We start from the raw sequence: 19,522 nt of genomic DNA on the forward strand, positions 1-19,522 counted from the left end.
TTCATATCGCGGAAGCCGGCGCAGGACGTAAATATACGTCCTGCGTCGTTAAGGGGTTAAAAAAAAATCTTAATCCTTCCAGTACTTATCAGCTGCTGTTCTTTTCTTTTTGAATTTCCTTTCTGCCTGACCACAGTGCTCTCTGCTGACACCTCTGTCCATTTTAGGAACTGTCCAGAGTAGGCGCAAATCCCCATAGAAAACCTATCCTGCTCCGGACTGTTCTTAAAATGGACAGAGGTGTCAGCAGAGAGCACTGTGGTCAGACAGAAAGGAAATTCAAAAAGAAGAACTTCCTGTGGATCATAAAAGCAGGTAATAGAAGTAATTTACAAATCTGTTTAACTTTCTGGCACCAGTTGATTTAAAAAAATATAAAAAAATGTTTTCCAGTGGAGTACCCCTTTAAAACAAAAGCAAATATATAAAGGTTTCATACATGATGTTATTGTAGTATATCATTCTGCTTTGAGCCAAAGGGTCCAAATTCACATACCGCCTAGTACCAAAGCATAAAGTGTCACAAGCCGAGCTCCATTCATTTAGAATGGAGTCTTCATTAAACATTTAGAGAAGCCTAAATAGTGCAGCGTTTTAGGAAATCCATTTTATTAATGACATGCAAGCGATGATTCAAAGGCGGTGGGAGGTTGGCGATTTTTTCCTGTCTTGTTTACCGTTTAGTACAATGCACCACTCCAGGCTCTTCCTCTTCCCATACCTTGTTGACTGTGGGGGTGTTCGGTGTGAACAGAGTGTGGGTGTGCTCATTGATATGCACCGGGTGGACCCGATAGATTTGCACATCACTTGTTCTTCATATCTCCGGTCATCACTGACAGTCGGCTTATCACCTACCCATCGAAGTAGTGAAACCTGATAAAAAAAAAATATATAACTGATCAATGGGATCAGCGTGCGATTATATGGAACAAGGTGGATTTTATTTTCTTTTTTTCTCTGGAAGCCGTTTGATCTATCTGGTGCATTAGAAAACCATCTACAGAAGAAGGAGACAGTGTAATGTTCTCTCCGGCTTCCACAAATCTGATGAATAACCCTTGTGTTACACCCCGTATTGCGCTGCGAGCGTGTTCTCTGCTCTGACTGGTCAGGTTTTTCTCCCTCTTGTCCCATTTTGCCTTTTAATGGCTGCCTGTAGTTCCTCACGATTGCTTTACTTGTTTTTCATTTCTTATGTTCTGTATTATTAAATAACACCCGTGTTCGCCGCCTCGGCTTGTCTGCAGCTTCGCTTCTGTCAATATAGGTTGTCCTCAGTCGCAGTTAAAGGGGTACTCCCGTGGAAAACATTTTTGTTTCAATCAACTGGTGCCAGAAAGTTAAACAGATTTGTAAATTACTTTGATTTAGAAATTTGATTTGGTTCTTTTTGGAACACAGTGCTCTCTGCTGACATCATGACCACAGTGCTCTCTGCTGACATCTCTGTCCATTTTAAGAACTGTCCAGAGTAGGAGAAAATCCCCATAGCAAACCTATACAGTGGTCCCTCAACATGCGATGGTAATCCGTTCCAAATGAACCATCGTTTGTTGAAACCATCGTATGTTGAGGGATCCGTGCAATGGAAAGAATAGGAAGTCATACTCACCTGTCCCCGTCGCTCCGGACCCATCTCCGCTCATCACCGCTGCCCTGGATGTCGCCCTCCATCACTGTCACCGCGTCCCTGGGGTGTCCCCGACGCTCTGGACGTCTCTGCTTGGCACGCTGCTCCTATTGGATGACGGGACAGCGTGCGCGACGGAGAGCGCCGGCGATGCAGGGGATCCCGAAGAGGACCTCCGGAGCCCCAAGGACAGGGCACCGTAAACCGCTATCCCGTGGCAGCTGAAGCCATCTGAGAGGCCATCGCATGTTGAAATTATCGTATGTCGGGGCCATCGTTGGTCGTGGGGGTCACTGTACTGCTCTGGAGAGTTCCTAAAATGGACAGAGATGTCAGCAGAAAGCACTGTGGTCATGATGTCAGCAGAGAGGTCTGTGTTCCAAAAAGAAAACCATTTACTCTGTAGTATACAGACCCTAAAACGTACTGGAAAGATTAAGATTTTTTTTATAGAAGTAATTTACAAATCTGTTTAACTTTCCAGGCACCCATGGCAGATGGGAATAGAAGGGGTTTACGGGGTTGACTCCCCTTCTTTGTGTTTGAGAAATCAATGGGTGCAATTGTCTACCAGCAGTCTACCACCCTCAAAGCATAACAGACAATAGGAGACTTCTAGCAGGAGCTACAGAATAGAAAATCTGTGCTGGATGGAATGACCACAGGTAAGGAATACAGTTTATTCTAAAACAATGCAACGCCTTTCACTGCGCATGCGTGGTGAAACACGTTGCATTATTTTAGAGTAAACTGTATTCCTTACCTGTGGTCATTCCATCCAGCACAGATTTTCTACCCTGTAGCTCCTGTTAGAAGTCTTCTATTGTCTGTTATCTGTTAGCGGGAGGGCCACGGACGGAACCTTTTTCCTCACTCACCCAAACCATTGTTGCGTGTGAGTTCACACAACCACCTGCGGGCAATTCGCTGGTGGTTTTTCACTATGGAGCGTCTTCTTGTGTTTTATTTCTAACCCCCAAAGCATGGCAGCTCCGAAACATGGTCATGCTGCTCCTTGGGTTCTTCCCAGTGCATGCAGGCAGAAGATAGAAAACATTTCCCGGATACATGTAACCTCCTGCGCATATATTGTAGGAAGGGTAACAGAACAGAGGTCTTTACCACCGGGCTCCATCCTTGTTGTACGCATCAGGAGACATAAGTAAACAGTAGGACCATCCTCATGCCTTCTTCTGGATCAACAGTGATGGGTAATAGGCTGAACCGGATGGACTTCAGTCTTTTAAACTATATTACAATGTGATTACTGTGCCTGCCATTGAACTGTCTCTTATGTGCATCACCACAACTTATTGTGTTTGGTGCTGCCGTATTCCTGCTATTTCCACGCTGTACACCATTCATTTGACTGAGCCAAATGGAGTCACTAGCAGACTCATAACATGGATATGGCACGATATGGCAGCAGGTGGTTTGGAAATTCTCCCACCAGTTCCGGATGCACAAGACGTGGTGTGCATGCACCTTTACATAAATGGGGTATATTGTCCTTTGTAAAATCACATTATGATATCACAATGACCTTTGTGCCACGCTCAGCTCTGCTACATCTGTAGGTCCAAGGGTGTGAAGGTGAGGTGTATGGGGCAGATGTTGTAGCCCAGAGGCAGGTGTTATTAACCCCTAAATGTTTGTGACGCCAGGGCATGGTTTACCCGGTAACCACCTGAACGGTAGCACCGATATCGCTAGGTTAGGCAGGGCAATAATAGTCCAAGACCAGGCTAGGGTTAACGGTAGCTTCACTGAGGTAGACAGATGGTAATAGTCTTTACAGCTAGGCCAGGATCCCAGAGAGGTGGCCAGTAACACAGAAGGACTTCGCAGCTTGCTGGGACTCGTAGTGACATTGACAGACTTTAGGACAGCCACGCTGACCATAATAGACTTGACTTGACTGTAGGTAGTGACAGCAGACATAAATAACTTGACTTACTGACTTGTGTCTGTAGGTTAGGCTTGAGGCCTCCAGATGTGCTGGACACTGGCTCTGAGACGTCTGGTCTTTACTTTGCCTCAGGATCCAAGAGAGAGATTGTAATGGCTCCCCCTCTTATAAAGGGGGGTGTGTGGAGGGCTGAGCCAGAAGCCCATAGGTCAAGCTGCAGGTCACCTGGTTAGCTGGTGCTCTCTGGGTAACTAACACATCAGGTGAACACATTGTCATGTGACTAACTCAAAGATGCTTAAAGGTCCTTTATACTTAACACACATAAGATTATACATTATATATATTACTATGGAGGAGACACTGCAGGAGGGACCCTAGGACACAGAGGGACTCAACCTGACAGGGCCTAAGTACTGTATGGGACTATATCCCATACTGGGACATCACACAAGCTACCAGGCAATCTCCTCCATACAAACATCTCATGACTAATACAGTCACTACTTTCTCTCCAGTCACGTTCCAGATGTAACTATTTCATGTCTGTTGCAGATTTACATTGGTTTGTATTGAGTGCTATGCTTTCATACTGAACTTCCTATTGGTGATTTTATTGAAGAACACTACAGTCGTCCCCTCCAGATCTTTACATATACCCATTTTGCTTGTTGCATGTAGTCTGCAACAAATTTTGCACCGTTCATAATTTTCATGACAACCCATGAGTGTAAGTCGAAGGCCTATGATCACGGTGTTGGTATTCATGGTTCTTCTTTGAGCCGCTGTCTTGTTTCTTTCCACACAGTAATTGTAAGGAGTGGACGTCTTTCTCTTCCCACCAATCTCTGACAGCATCTAGCTCTTCCTACCATCTCCCAAGCTTGCTGCTGTTATAGATACACTTACATCAGTCAGGCCTTCTCTTTCATGACGTGCTGCCGTGTCACCCTGTCTCTCCCAATATAGATGGTATCAGTGTGGTAGACTCCACATTCTCCCTGAAGGTGATTAACCTGTCTTTTCTTCCTTCACATCTTAGTCCTCCCTTTGCCAGTGCATATACTTTCATCATGTCACATCAACATGTATCCTCAAGAGGAGTAATTGTCATCCTGTCACTGAGGTGTCACCATGTCACACAGCCCCTTTCCTTGTAGACGGCATCTGCTGGTGTCTTGTCTCCACCAGGCGTGTCACACGCTCCTTTGTCCCCACAAACGACATCTCGTTGTCCCATATCTCGAGAATGTCTTACATTGTCCTCTGCGCTCATAGGTTGTGACAAAACTAAGTAGGTCACCACAACCAGACACATGAGTGCCACATAGGAGGTGCAGACGCACTTTCTTGGAATGGACCTTCTCGCTGTCCTTTATCTCTGGAAATGCTGTTGCATTGTACTTAGTCTGTTGCTAAACTAAAACTCCTAACATCATGACAGTAGTAGTAGCTTTGCCCAGTCATTTAGCAATGTCCCAGCATCGTACTACAACGTCTTCCGTTTCTCCACACAATAAGAGTTCTCCAGAAGACAAGATATTACTAGGAATAGAGTCATGGTATAAAGCAAACCTCCTGAAATTCATTTTGCGAGGTTTTGCTAGAATCGGCAGGCTTGCACACAATCACTAGGCCGGGCACTCTGCACCTGATCCAGTGAATGTAAACTGAGCAGCAGGCTTACAAAATGTATGCCTTGCTGCTCAGTAAGTATAGAAATAGAGATCTTCCTGCTCCCGTACCAGTATGCCTTAAAGGGGTACTCCGCCTCACAAATCTTATCCCCTATCCAAAGGATAAGGGAAAAGATGTTTGATCGCTGGTGTCCCGCCGCTAGGGACCCCCACGATCTCTGGGCCAGCAGCTGCGGCGTCCGGAACACGGAAGCTTGCAGCTTCCGCGTTCGTGACGGAATGCCCCCTCTATTCAAGTCTATGGGAGGAGAAGTGACGGCTCTGTACTAGCCATCACGCCTACCTCCCATAGACTTGAATGAAGGGGGCGTGGTGACCTGCATTGCCAGTCATCGGGCACAGAGCAGAGTTTGCTCCGTGACCCGAATGACAGGGGTGCCGGCCCCGAGATCGCGGGGGTCCCCAGCGGTGGGACCCCCACGATGTAAAATCTAATCCCTATCCTTTGGATAGGGGATAAGATGTGTGCGGCGGAGTACCCCTTTAAGTAGATCACTGATTAAATAAGATTCTGACAAATATGTTTTTTGTTTTTTTCTTTCCCCCAAAAAATTCAGCTTTGTTCCAAATCAATTTTCTTATCTTTTGCTGTGACCATTCCATGTCCTATTTCTGTTGACCCTCTTCATTGAGAGGACCAGCCCTCTAGAAGACCAATTTCATTACAATATTGGATGGTTGTCTCAATAGAAATGTATATTATTTCCATAACAGTCCATGTAACTACAATGGTGCCTACCAATACTCAAGGGAACAAAAGGCCTTGGCATCTTCATGTAGATATATAGGATGGGGTAATAACCATACAAAGGGCTACTTGGGCTGCAGTAGACCTTTGGTTAGTCAAGTTTCATGATAGTGCCCATTGATCAGAAGGTCACAAGACAATCATTGTATAAAGCTCAGAACCTGTCATCACTTGCATGCCGCCTGAACCACATTCATTGGGGCGGTCCCCGTGGCTCCTGCCTGCCACATTGACCTTGACTAATAAATCTTTCCTTATACCCTGAAAGTACCCTTATAATCTGAAAGAAATGTATTAACCAAGGATTGTAGGGCAAGGAGAAGCTGCAGGTAGCTACCCTAATGGCTCGTGGTTCGGGCTGCATGAAAGTGACCATTGTGTTCAGTTCAAAAAAGAATTACCGTTGACAAAAACGTATCATTTTTTGTCCACAATACTGTTAAAGAAGAAGTATCGTTAACAAAATCTTATACGTTTTTGTCCACAATACTTCTCCTTTAAGCTGGTTCAACTATCTACTTTACTAACTATATGAACCATTAAAGGGGTACTCCGGTGCTAAGACATCTTATCCCCTATCGAAAGGATAGGGCATAAGATGCCTGATCGCGGGGGTCCCACCGCTGGGGACCCCCGTGATCTTGCACGTAGCACTCCGATAGAATCAATCCCCAGAGCATGTTCGCTCCGGGTCTGATTACTGGCGATCACGGAGACGGAGCATTGTGATGTCACGGCTCCGCCCCCGTGTGATGTCATGGCTCTGCCCCCTCAATGCAAGCCTATGGGAGGGGGCGTGACAGCAAGATCAGCAGCGGGACCCCCGTGATCAGGCAACTTATCCCCTATCCTTTGTATAGGGGATAAGATGTCTTAGCGCCATAGTACCCCTTTAAAGGCGAACTCCACTGGAATTTTTTTTTTCTTTTTTTTTTTAAATCAACTGGTGCCAGAAAGTTAAACAGCTTAGTAAATTACTTCTATTTAAAAATCTTAACCCTTCCAGTACTTATCCGCCGCTGTATGCCACAGGAAGTTCCTTTCTTTTTGAATTTCCTCTCTGTCTGACCACAGCGCTCTCTGCTGACACCTCTGTTCATGTCAGGAACTTTCCAGAGCAGGAGAAAATCCCCATAGCAAACCTATCCTGCTGTGGACAGTTCCTGACATGGACAGAGGTGTCAGCAGAGAGCACTGTGGTCAGACAGAAAGGAACTTCCTGTGGAGCACATAGCAGCTGATAAGTACTGGAAGAATTAAGTAGAAGTAATTTACAAATCTGTTTAACTTTCTGGCAGCAGTTGATTTAAAAAAAAAAAAATATGTTTTCCAGGGGAGTACCCCTTTAATGGTTTCTTGTTGAACCTGGTCTTCAAAAGAAGGGTGCTCTAGGTAAACTTTGTGCACGTTGTGCAATAGATGGTTTCAACCAGTGTTGTGATTAACCCCAACTTTGTCGAAACGCTTCGATGTTTAACCCTGCAAATAACGTCTCGCTATTCCTTGTCCCAATAGGTGGTGTCAGCCTGGCTGCGCCTCGATCCGTCTCCATGAGGAGTAGAAGAAGATGCTGCAACCCGAGCTGGGAGCTCCGCTCCTCCTACTGCTCCTGAGCCTCACCTCCCCTGGTGCCTCATTGCTGTCATCTCTACGTGTCGGTAAGCACTTTTTATACCGGTGTTTCCTAACCAGGGTGCCTCCAGCTGTTGCGAAACTACAACTCCCAGCATGCCCGGACAGCCTTTGGCTGTCCGGGCATGCTGGAAGTTGTAGTTTTGCAACAGCTGGAGGCACCCTGGTTGGGAAAAACACTGTTTTATACTCATTGCATATCATCTGTTCTCGCAGAAATAAGGTGTCATATTGGTAAAATGAAAATTGTTTTCAAACGGAAAGCGCATTTATATTACACAACAAGATGAGGAACGGCATTTTTATGAACAGGTTGTACAATGATGGAGCTGGAACTAACACGCCGTCCTATAGAGTAGGGATCGGCCGATTATCGGTATGGCCGATATTATCGGCCGATAATCATGATTTTGGGCATTATCGGTATCGGCAATTACTTTGCCGATAAGCCGATAATGCCCCGCCCCCCGCACCGCCCCCACCGCGGCCGCCCCCCCGACCCACCGCACCACGCCGCACCCCCCACCGTAGTGCTGGGCGGTATACCGGTATGAACCGGATACCGTTTTTTCTTTTCTCCCATGGTATGGATTTTTGCCCATACCGCTATACCGGTCGGGCCCCTCCCCCACCCTCCAAGTCAATAAAAAAAATGTAACTTACCCGTAATGGGGGTGGTCCGGGCCATCCTTCCTTCCTGTAGTGTCCGGCGGCATTCTGGGTGGAGGGTGAACCGGTCCGGGCTGTCCTTCTTCTCCGGGGGTCCTTTTCTCCACTCCGGGCAGGCTCCGGCCTAGTACGCTGCATAGACGCCGCTACGTCAGGTGCGTCGCTGCGCACGGGCGTCACTGCACAGCGGCATCTATGCTGCGTTACTAGGCCGGAGTGGAGAAGATGACCCCCGGAGAAGAAAGACAGCCCTTACCGGTTCACCCTCCACCCGCAATGCCGCCGGACACTACAGGAAGGATGGATGGCCCGGACCACCCTGACAGGTAGGGGGAGAGAAGCGGGTGGCGGCGGCCTATGGCACCGCAAAAGCCACTACAGTGCATTGATTTAAAGCGCCCGCTTTAAATCAATGATCTGCAGCGGTGTCGCGGGGGGATAAATAGCCGATAACTTATACCGGAATATCGGTATAAGTTATCGGCCCTAACCTCCACCGATTATTGGTATCGGCCCTAAAAAAACGATATCGGTCGATCCCTACTATAGAGTATCCAAAACCCCGGAATGTTACTACACGCGTTTCAGCTCGATAATGGAGAGTAGTTAGCGCAAAATGATCAGAGACACGAGAGACGTGGAACTTGATGATTATAAAGATGAGCGACGTTAAATAAACACTATTCATCCTGCAGATGCAGCGCTGTCTTAATGTTTGCCATTTTTGTTTTTAAAGTAAATCTGTATAGGTAGTCTGTCACACATCAGTTTTATAGGAAGATTCCTCCCTGTCTTCTATGGGGGAGATTTATCAAAACCTGTCCAGAGGGAAAGTTGCTGAGTTGCCCATAGCAACCAATCAGATCGCTACTTTCATTTTCAAAAAAGGCCTCTGGAAAATGAAGGAAGCGATCTGATTGGTTGCTATGGGAAACTGGGCAACTTTTCCTCTGGACAAGTTTTGATAAATCTCCCCCCCCCATATCTTTTCAAAGCAGTACTTCAGCAGCTACAATGTATATTATATGGTCCTGTGTCAGAGTTGCTGCAGAACCTCATAATACACAGCTTATATACCGCAGAACTTCATAATACAATGACCCCCCAACATACGATCATTTCAACATACGATGGCCTCTCAGAGACCATCGCATGTTGAAGGCAGCATCAACATACGATGCTTTTGTATGTCGGGGCCATCGCATAAACGGCTATCCTGCAGCGCAGACTGCTTCAGCTGCCACCGGATAGCCGTTTACGGTGCCCCGTGTGCTCCGGTGATGGTCACTTACCTGACCCCGACTCTCCAGACCGTCCTCTTCAGGATCCTTGCATCGCCGTCTCTCTCCATCGTCGTCATCACGTCGCCGCCCACGCCGTCCCATCATCCAACAGGAGCGGTGTGTGCAGCGACGTGATGAAGGCGATAAGGAAGGACGATCCTGGGCAGGGGAGATGGTTCCGGAGCGGTGGGGACACAGCGACAGCGATGGACGGCGACATCCAGGGCAGCGGTGACTGTCCGGAGCGGCGGGGACAGGGGAGTATACCTTACTATATTTAACATTGCACGGATCCCTCAACATACGATGGTTTTAACTAATGATCGTTCATTTGGAACAAATTACTATCATATGTTGAGGGACCACTGTACACATCTTAGCTGCTTCAGATTATCAAAGAGGAGACCTCAGCTGCTGCACAATATCATTAAATATACTACAGCTGCTGCAGAACACCATAATACACACCCTAGCTGCTGCACAACATTAAAGTACACGCCTCAGCTGCTGTATAACACTAATATACACAGCTCAGCTGCTGAAGAACATCATAATACACACCTTAGCTGCAGCAGAACATTATAATACACACCTTAGCTGCTGCAGAACATTATATTACACACCTGAGCTGCAGATCATCACAATACACACGTAAAACCTTTCATATCATTATAGTACAGACCTCATCTGCTGAAGTACCTAAAATGCACACTTAAGCTGTTGCAAATCATAATACACACCTCAGACCTTTCAAAACATTATACTACAGACCTCAGCTGCTGCAAAACCTTATAATGCAAACCTCAGCTGGTGCACATCATGATACACATCTCAGCTGCTACAGATTATCAAAAAAGAGACCTCAGCGTCTGCACAAGATCATTAAATATACTACAGCTGCTGCAGAACACCATAATACACACCCTAGCTGCTGCACAACATTAAAGTACACAACTCAGCTGCTGTAGAACCTTACAATACGCACCTCAGCTATTGAAGAACATCACAATACACACCTCTGCTGCTGCAGAACACCATAATACACACCCTAGCTGCTGCACAACATTAAAGTACACACCTCAGCTGCTGCAGAGCATCATAATACACACCTAAAACTTTGCAAAACATTATAGTACGGACCTCAGCTGCTGCAAAATCCTATAATGCACACCTCAGCTTCTGCAAATCATAATTCACACCTCAGCTGCTGCAGAGCATCATAATACACATCTAAATCTTGCATATCCTTATACTACAGACCTTACCTGCTGCAGAACCTTATAATATGCAACTCATTTGTTGCAGAACATCATATTACACACCTCAGCTGCTGCAGAACATCATAATACACATCTCAGCTCGGCTGCTGCATAACCTCGTAGTACACACACATTATAATTAGAGATGAGCGAACTTACAGTAAATTCGATTCGTCACAAACTTCTCGGCTCGGCAGTTGATGACTTATCCTGCATAAATTATTCAGCTTTCAGGTGCTCCCGTGGGCTGGAAAAGGTGGATACAGTCCTAGGAGACTATTTCCTAGGACTGTATCCATCTTTTCCAGCCCACCGGAGCACCTGAAAGCTGAACTAATTTATGCAGGAAAAGTCATCAACTGCCGAGCCGAGAAGTTCGTGACGAATCGAATTTACTGTAAGTTCGCTCATCTCTAATTATAATACTCATCTCAACTCCTGCAGAACATCCCAATATACATCTCAGCTGCTGCAGATTATTACAATACACCTGGTGCCTGCTGAGAACCTTTGCCGGGCTCCACTCCTCAGAGGAACTGCATTGTAGGCAAACAAGGGGCTGATGAATTGGCCCTGACTGACGTTACCAATGTACTGGGGGTGGACAATGCACAATCCTCTGAATTACAATAAAATGTGTTAACCCGTGCCTACATTGAGTGCGGCCCATATCTGATGTATAATTGCTTCTGGCATAGTGGCAACGTTTCTGTGAAAATGATATCCCAGTTTTGGCAGCCATGTCTTTGGCACCCGTCAGATGCTCATCAGCCAGATTGCCAAAGGTTGCTAGGGCAAGCTGTAAAAATGCTGGATTTGCATTGAATGACCTCCTGAGTATATACCAAGGCAGGCCTAGATACATCTGCATCTTCTCTCATTCCTTCCAGGGGTTAAAGTTATTATACAATTGTTCTCCTGTCTGATCCACCCTATTGATTATCCTCAAAGATGTTATTTTAGCTGCCTCCACAGAGGACACAAGTCCCATACATCAGTAATGCTGCCAAATTCATTAACTTTTACCGCGCTATCTGCAGTCTATTTCATATACGTCAAAGTGCAGTCAGGCTATGAGGAGCGGATTACCCAGAAGGCCATTGCAGAAGAGAACCAGGGTCCATATAATCGTAAAGAACCTGAGCTCGGGTCTCATGAATGGACTTACTATTAAAATAATGTAATAGGCTATGCTAAAATAAGCTGGAGTGCCCCAGGGTTATACAAATGCCTCAGGATTTTTAATGCAGATATATATATATATATATATATATATATATATATATATATATATATATACGAGCACTTATAGTAAACTGTGACCTTCTTTAAAGGAGTACTCCGCCCCTAGACATCTTATCCCCTATCCAAAGGATAAGGGATAAGATATCTGATCGCGGGGGTCCCGCCGCTGGGGACCCCCACGATCTCCCTGCTGCACCCAGCGTTTGTTTAGAGCATCAGTTGCAGCGCTGGAGGCTCGTGACGTCACGTTCCCACCCCGCACGTGACATCATGGCTACGCCTCCTCAATGTAAGTCTATGGGAGGGGGCGTTGAGGGGGCGTTGCCGTAACGTCACGAGCCTCCACCCTGCATCGTCAGTCACCCAGCATGGAGCAAAGTTTGCTCCATGCACCGGATGTCTGGGGCGCTGCAGCCGAGATCGCTGGGGTCCCCAGTAGCGGGACCCCCGCGATCTGACATTTTATCCCCTATCCTTTGGATAGGGGATAAGATGTCTTGGGGCGGAGTACCCCTTTCAAGGGGTTCTCAGCTTTGGACAATCCATGTATCTTAGAGGGATCTCCTGACAATCAGATGATCACACATATTCCCCTTTGATGGAACCTTCCACCAATCAGCTGAGTGTTTAAATGGACACTGTCAGATTTAAAACCTATTATGTGTTGTACATCTTGGCAAAACATTAACCTTTCTAATATACTTCATAAGAAACGGTTATCTCCTTTTTATAGAAATCATGGTTTATAAAAAAAAAAGACCAGTAGGGGTCCCCGTAACATCCAGAACATACCTCTCCGGCTGCTGCAACACCTTTGTCCCAGCTGAAGCCCTGCCAGGAACAAAGTCCAGGAAGTGAGGGTGGGACTAGCACTCCTCTGTGCTCACTCCTGTCCTATCAAACTGCAGCATGAAAACAGAGAGGAGGGGTTACAGAGCAGCCTGCAGTGATTGGATGAAGAGACCCAGCACAGCAGACTCAGGGAGGAAGTGAATGCATGGTGAGTGAGGGCGGGCTCAGTGCTTGCCTCGGACATGCCCCTTCCTGAGTAGTGGATGTCAGAATGAGTGAGCAGCAGAACAGAGGGATTTGTGAGCCAAATACAGAAGCTAGACACATAAAAAAGTCCTGTAAAGAATCTGCATGACCTAGTGAGTAACACATAGAAGCAATATTTTTTTCCTGTGATATGACTGGTATGCTTTAATGTTTTCTGTACATGTTCTATGTTACTGCAGCACCTCCACAGGAAAAGTGAAGGATTACACCATGTCCATACAAATCAATGGGTTGTCTGTGTAATGCAGGACATGGCAGGTCCTCCAGACTGAGAGATCATCTTTGTGGTCATTTCCACCCCTCCAGTAGGCTCTATGAAATGTCTTTCCTAAACTTGACAACCCCTTTTTGGTTCATAGTTGCTTTCTCTTCCTGCTTGCTGAGTGGACGTGTGGTCCTTAAGGGTATGATAAGTGTTGTAGTACAAGCTAGCTAGGAATAGTAGTCCTTTGGGGATGTAGACAGTGATGTCATGTGGCAGGTTGGTATTGCAAACCTGATCCTAACAGTACACAATCTCTTTAGCACAAAGTTGTTTGTTACAATAGTAAGCAGATTAGTGAGAAATTGGTCACTGTCCCTTCAGGAGTTGCTTTACCCCTGAAGGGCACAGCTCATTCCGGCCTTAAAGGGGTACTCCAGTGCTCCAGTGTTCTGAACATTTTGTTCAGAATGCTCAGAACCGGAGGCTGTAACTATGACTTTACGGCCGCCCCCCCATGACGTCACGCCACGCCCCCTCCATTCATGTCTATGGGAGGGGGCGTGTCGGACAACACACCCCCTCCTACAGACATGAATGGAGGGGGCGTGGAGTGAAGTCATGAGGGGTGTGATGTGACATCACGACCACTGGCGCAGGAACCCGGCGTTTATTTAAAACGACGGGTGCTGTGGGAGATTCCACAGGGGGGGGGGGGAGCAGCGGGACCCCCGAGATCAGACATCTTATCCCCTATCCCCTTATCTCCTTTCCCCATATCTAGCAGCAGAGTACCCCTTTAAGGACAAGGCCAAGTCGATTTTTTTTTCTTCCTCCCCTCCTCACCTGTTATGAGCCATAACTCTTTTATTTCCCGATCCACAGACCCATATGCGGGCTTGTTTTTTTTGCGCAACCAGTTATACTTTGTAGTGACACCTTTTATCTTACCATTAACTGTTTGCCGAAACTAAAAACAAAATAATTATTTGTAATGGAATATTGAAAAGAAAAATGCAATTTGGTTTTATGCAATACATCATACGGTAGAACTGACACGTTCTCTTTATTCTGTGCCTCAATACGATTAAAACGATATCCATGGTTACACACTTTTCCATTATTGTACTGCTTTTGCAACAAACTTTTTTTGACAAAATAGGTATTTTAATAGGTATTTCAAATTGCCCTGTTCTGACCCCTACATCTTTCTTATTTTTCTGTGATTGTGGTTCATGTTTTACGCCTTGATTTTATCAGTGTAGCTTTTATCGGTTCCATTTTAGCATATATTTGACTTTTTAATCACGTATTGTTCTATTTTTTTGGGAGATGTGATGTGACAAAAATCGGTAATGTTGGACTTTATTTTTCTACATTTGCGTCGTTCACCATACGGGAACATTAACATATTTTAATAATTCAGACATTTCCACACGGCAATACCAAATATGTTTTTTTAATTTTTTTAAATAATTTTTTTAATTTAAAGGGGGATTTAATTTTTTATTGTGGGAGGGATTTATTCACTTTTTCAAAAACTTTGTAATAATTCCTGACAGGGGACTATATATTGAAATCTATTGAGTGCTATTCAGAGCTATGCATTGGCATAGCTCTGGTCAGTGATATCGGCAATCTACTTGTATAGCCTGCCAGAAGGTAGACTATACAAGAGGACCGATGCAGTGGCCCTGGAGCAGGTAAGCAGAGCTCCGGCAACCATCTTGATTCAGGCGTCTGTAAGACGCGCTTGTAGTTCAATGCGTCCTGGACCGGCCATGGAAGCAGGAGACTGCTGTGTATACAGCGGTCCCCTAATTCTGAGCTGCGGCATCTGCAGGGGGGTGCAGCGGGGGCCTGGGCCCCTTACTGGAGTACTGGCTGTACCCCCCTAATGGCGGCCCTGGCTGCATACAAGGTCCTGATACTAGTATCAGGCCCTTGTATGCAAGTGTGCATGGGCGGCCCGACCGCGCTCCAATCTATAAGAACGGGTCAGGTCGGGGACTGAGCACAGGCCGGCCACTGTCGGCCCCAGGGTGAGCGGTCTACCGGGAATTTTCCCAGTATCCCGGTGGGCCAGTCCGGCCCTGGCCACAGGTCCCTGGCTGCTAATTACAGCCATCTTTGCCGTGTCACCGTGTCGGGCGAAGCGGTGAAAGCAGGACCTTGAGATGTAAATATATATTACATGTCCTCTAGGAATTAATAGATATACAGTGATCCCTCAACATATGATGGTAATTCGTTCCAAATGAACCATCGTTAGTTGAAACCATCGTATGTTGAGGGATCCGTGCAATAATAATATAGAAAGCTATACTCCCCTGTCCCCACCGCTCCGGACCATCACCCCTGCCCTGGAAGTCGCTCTCCATCATTGTTGTCGCGTCCCTGGGGTGTCCCCGCCGCCCCAGACCATCACCGCGGCCCGGGATCATCGCTCTTCGTCGCTCTCATCACGCCGTCATCACGTCGCACGTTTTCACCCTTTTGCTTTGTCATGGGGCGTGTACACGCCCCCTGACGAAACAACAGGGTGAATACGTGCGTTTGGGGCTGAGGTGAGGTATCTCTACACAGGGTGCACAATCTGTTATTTTGTTTTACTATTTATTATGTGTTTCATTGTGTGTCTATATACTATTTCTTGCTTGCTTTGTGCAGCTTTCCCGAGTAATATGCACTTTGAGGGGCATTTACTAAGGGGTTTAGTCATTTTTTTCTGACTATTTTTGGCGCAAAATTGTCGCAATTGCGCCTACCCTATTTTTCGTGCGACTTTCTCTAGCAAGAGCTAGAAAGTAAAAAAAAATGTTCCCGCTTGATTTACGCAAGTTTTCATTTTTGACTTGCAGTGGTCAGTTATTTATTAACTGAGACAGTCGCAGCTGCGCAATAAACTGTCGCAACGGCCGTAAAAATTTACTAAATTTACTCCAGCTCCAACATGGAGCAGGAAAAGCTACTGCCGCCCGGGCTCCGACATACTTTCTCCCCGCTACCCTCACTGCGCTACCGGGACACTGCAGTGATTTACATCCCCCCCCCCCCCCTCTCACCTGCCAGCGCCACACAACTTCCATCTGTCTGCTGTTGCAAGACTACAAGTCCCAGCATGCCCTTACAGTGAGGACACGCTGGGAGTTGTAGTCTTGTAGCAGCGGGAGCTGAGCGGCGTGGGCGGGAGACAAGGGGGGGGGGGATATCAGTGTCCCCATAAGTGAGGGTAGCGGGGAGGCAGTATGAGGAGCCCGGGCGGGAGACAAGGGGGGGGGGGGGGGTAGCGGTGAGGCAGTATGAGGAGCCCGGGCGGCTGCACTGTAATGTCAGCCCGGGCTCCTGCCCTGAGAGCGAAAGGCTTTGGCTGTCAGGGCATGCTGGGTGTTGTAGTTTTGCAACAGCTGGAGGGCCACAGTTTGCAGACCACTGGTTTGTGGTCTTTAAACTGTAGTCCTCCAGCTGTTGCAAAACTAAACAGCTGAAGGGGACCGGCGAAGACGTTCACTTACCCTTCCAAGGCTCCAGCGACGATCGGTGATGGAGATCGTCGGGCGGCAGTGTCGTGCAGTGCTGGATCCTACGGAAGCCGATAAGTTGCCCAAGCCCTAAAACTGTTTCCCAACCAGGGTGCCTCCAGATGTTGCAAGACTACAACTCCCAGCATGCCTGGACACCCTTTGGCTGTCCAGGCATGCTGGGAGTTGTAGTTTTGAAACATCTGGAGGCACCCTTGTTGGGAAACACTGGCCTAAAACAGTGTTTCCTAACCAGGGTGCCTCCAGATGTTGCAAGACTACAACTCCCAGCATGCCTGGACAGCCTTTGGCTGTCCAGGCATGCTGGGAGTTGTAGTTTTGCAACAGCTGGAGGGCCACAGTTTGCAGACCACTGGTTTGTGGTCTTTAAACTGTAGTCCTCCAGCTGTTGCAAAACTAAACAGCTGAAGGGGACCGGCGAAGACGTTCACTTACCCTTCCGAGGCTCCAGCGACAATCGGTGACGGAGATCGTCGGGCGGCACTGTCGCGCGGAAATGTCGTGCGGCGCTGGATCCTAACCAGTGTTTCCCAACCAGGGTGCCTCCAGATGTTGCAAAACTACAACTCCCAGGTTGGGAAACACTGTGCCCGGCCTCCGCCCCACCTTACTGTAAGGGCATGCTGGGAGTTGTAGTCCTGCAGCTGGGGGCAGGGGACAAGCTTGTCACTTGCCCACACATCTCCTGCACCACACAACTACAACTCCCAGCATGTCCTTACTGTAAGGGCATGCTGGCAGTTGTAGTCAAGCGGGGCGGGAGATGTGTGAGCAGGTGATAATAAATGTACTAACCCATTTTTTTTTCTTCTCATTTCAGATCCTGTGGACTCCTTCGGATTCGGTGGACTACTTCGAGGACCAGCGTTTTTCTTTGTTTGATTTTAATAAAATGGTTAACGAGGGCTTGTGGGGGAGTGTTTTTTGTAATAAAAATTTTTTAAAACCTGTTGAGTTTTTTCCTTACTTTACTTGACAGGCTTAGTAGTGGAAGCTGTCTTATAGACGGAGTCCATTACTAAGCTGGGCTTAGCGTTAGCCACAAAAACAGCTAGCGCTAACCCCCAATTATTACCCCGGGACCCAACGCCACAGGGGTGCTGGGAAGAGCCGGTACCAACAGGCCCGGAGCATCAAAAATGGCGCTCCTGGGCCTAGGCGGTAACAGGCTGGCGTTATTTAGGCTGGGGAGGGCCAGTAACAATGGTCCTCGCCCACCCTGGTAATGTCAGGCTGTTACTGTTTGGTTGGTATTTGGCTGAGAATAAAAATAGGGGGGACCCTATGCATTTTTTTTTTTAAATAAATAATTAAATATTTAAAAAAAAAACACATAGGGTCCCCCCCTATTTTTATTCTCAGCAAAATATCAACCAAACAGTAACAGCCTGACGTTACCAGGGTGGGCGAGGACCATTGTTACTGGCCCTCCCCAGCCTAAATAACGCCAGCCTGCTACCACCTAGGCCCAGGAGCACCATTTTTGATGCTCCGGGCCTGTTGGTACCGGCTCTTCCCGGCACCCCTGTGGCGTTGGGTACCAGGGTAATAATTGGGGGTTAGCGCTAGCTGTTTTTGTGGCTAACGCTAAGCTCGGCTTAGTAATGGACTCCGTCTGTAATACAGCTTCCACTACTAAGCCTGTCCAGTAAAGTAAAAAAAAAAAAAACAGGTTTAAAAAAAATTTATTACAAAAAAACACTCCCCCACAAGCCCTCGTTAACCATTTTATTAACCTCAAGCAAAGAAAAACACTGGTCGTCGAAGTAGTAAACCGAATCCAAAGGAGTCCACAGGATACACGGATCTGTAGAAGAAGTAACAAACAAACAAAAAAAAAAGTGTAAGTACATTTAGGGAGAAAAAACAGTGTTAAAAAAATGTAATAAACACACACACACACTAAACGCTGCTTACCACTATTCTGAGCCATGACTACAATTTAGTTATTGAATTATTTAGATGTGGTGAAAAAGCTAAAAAAAAAACTCAAAAACAAAAGATCCAGAAGGAAACCTAGCAGCCAAACCTATTCAGACAGCAGGAAAAAGGAACAGACTATTTTTTCTACTACATGAAGTAAATTTCCCACTTTTGCCTATGTGTGCCATATTTATTAACGCCGTGCAACAATTTAGTAAATTTGACGTACATAGTCAAAAATTAGGTAGAAAAAAAACAGGGTAAAAACCAGACTACATAGTAAAAGATTAGTAAATGCCCCTCCTAAAGTCCCCTCTATATAGTGTAGTGGGGGGGAGCAGTTGTTCTGTCTAGTGGCTCCTGAGCTACAGTGTGGTTCAGGTGTGCTGTGTTTCATGTGCTCTGAGGAGAGGCCCAGCGCAAATCTACTTCATCTGGTCATTCTGCAAGGATTACTTGCTTGGTGGAAGTTCATGCGTCTGCGGAGAAGGCTTCAGTACCTTCACAGAACCCTACCCATCAGGATTCATCCACCCGTTTTATAAGTCAGTATTAATCTGTTTGGTGAAAGCACCACGAGTCCCAGCAAGGCAACAGGGTTCTCAAGGGGTTACACTGCACTCTTTCACCCAAAACCTACTGTATGAGTAATACCATCCACACCCAGCTCATTAAAGACCGTTATCCATAACCTGATGCCTGTGTGTTCCTTTACCCCTCG

The 19,522-nt window shown here is 46.7% G+C and overlaps 1 protein-coding gene across 4 annotated transcripts in view; it reads left to right on the forward strand.

The window, feature by feature from the left end:
- The window catches only part of GRIK5 (glutamate ionotropic receptor kainate type subunit 5), a 354,857-nt gene that overhangs the window by 157,891 nt on the left and 177,444 nt on the right, over positions 1–19,522 (forward strand). For all 4 annotated transcript variants that reach the window (XM_056542912.1, XM_056542911.1, XM_056542909.1 and 1 more), the window contains one exon: positions 7,503–7,645. In XM_056542912.1, the coding sequence (XP_056398887.1) occupies positions 7,555–7,645 (91 nt within the window). In that variant the 5' untranslated portion in view covers positions 7,503–7,554. The remainder of the gene's footprint in view (positions 1–7,502; positions 7,646–19,522) is intronic.

The sequence above is a fragment of the Hyla sarda genome, chromosome 10, assembly GCF_029499605.1.
Source record: "Hyla sarda isolate aHylSar1 chromosome 10, aHylSar1.hap1, whole genome shotgun sequence".
Classification (NCBI taxonomy): Eukaryota; Metazoa; Chordata; class Amphibia; order Anura; family Hylidae; genus Hyla; species Hyla sarda.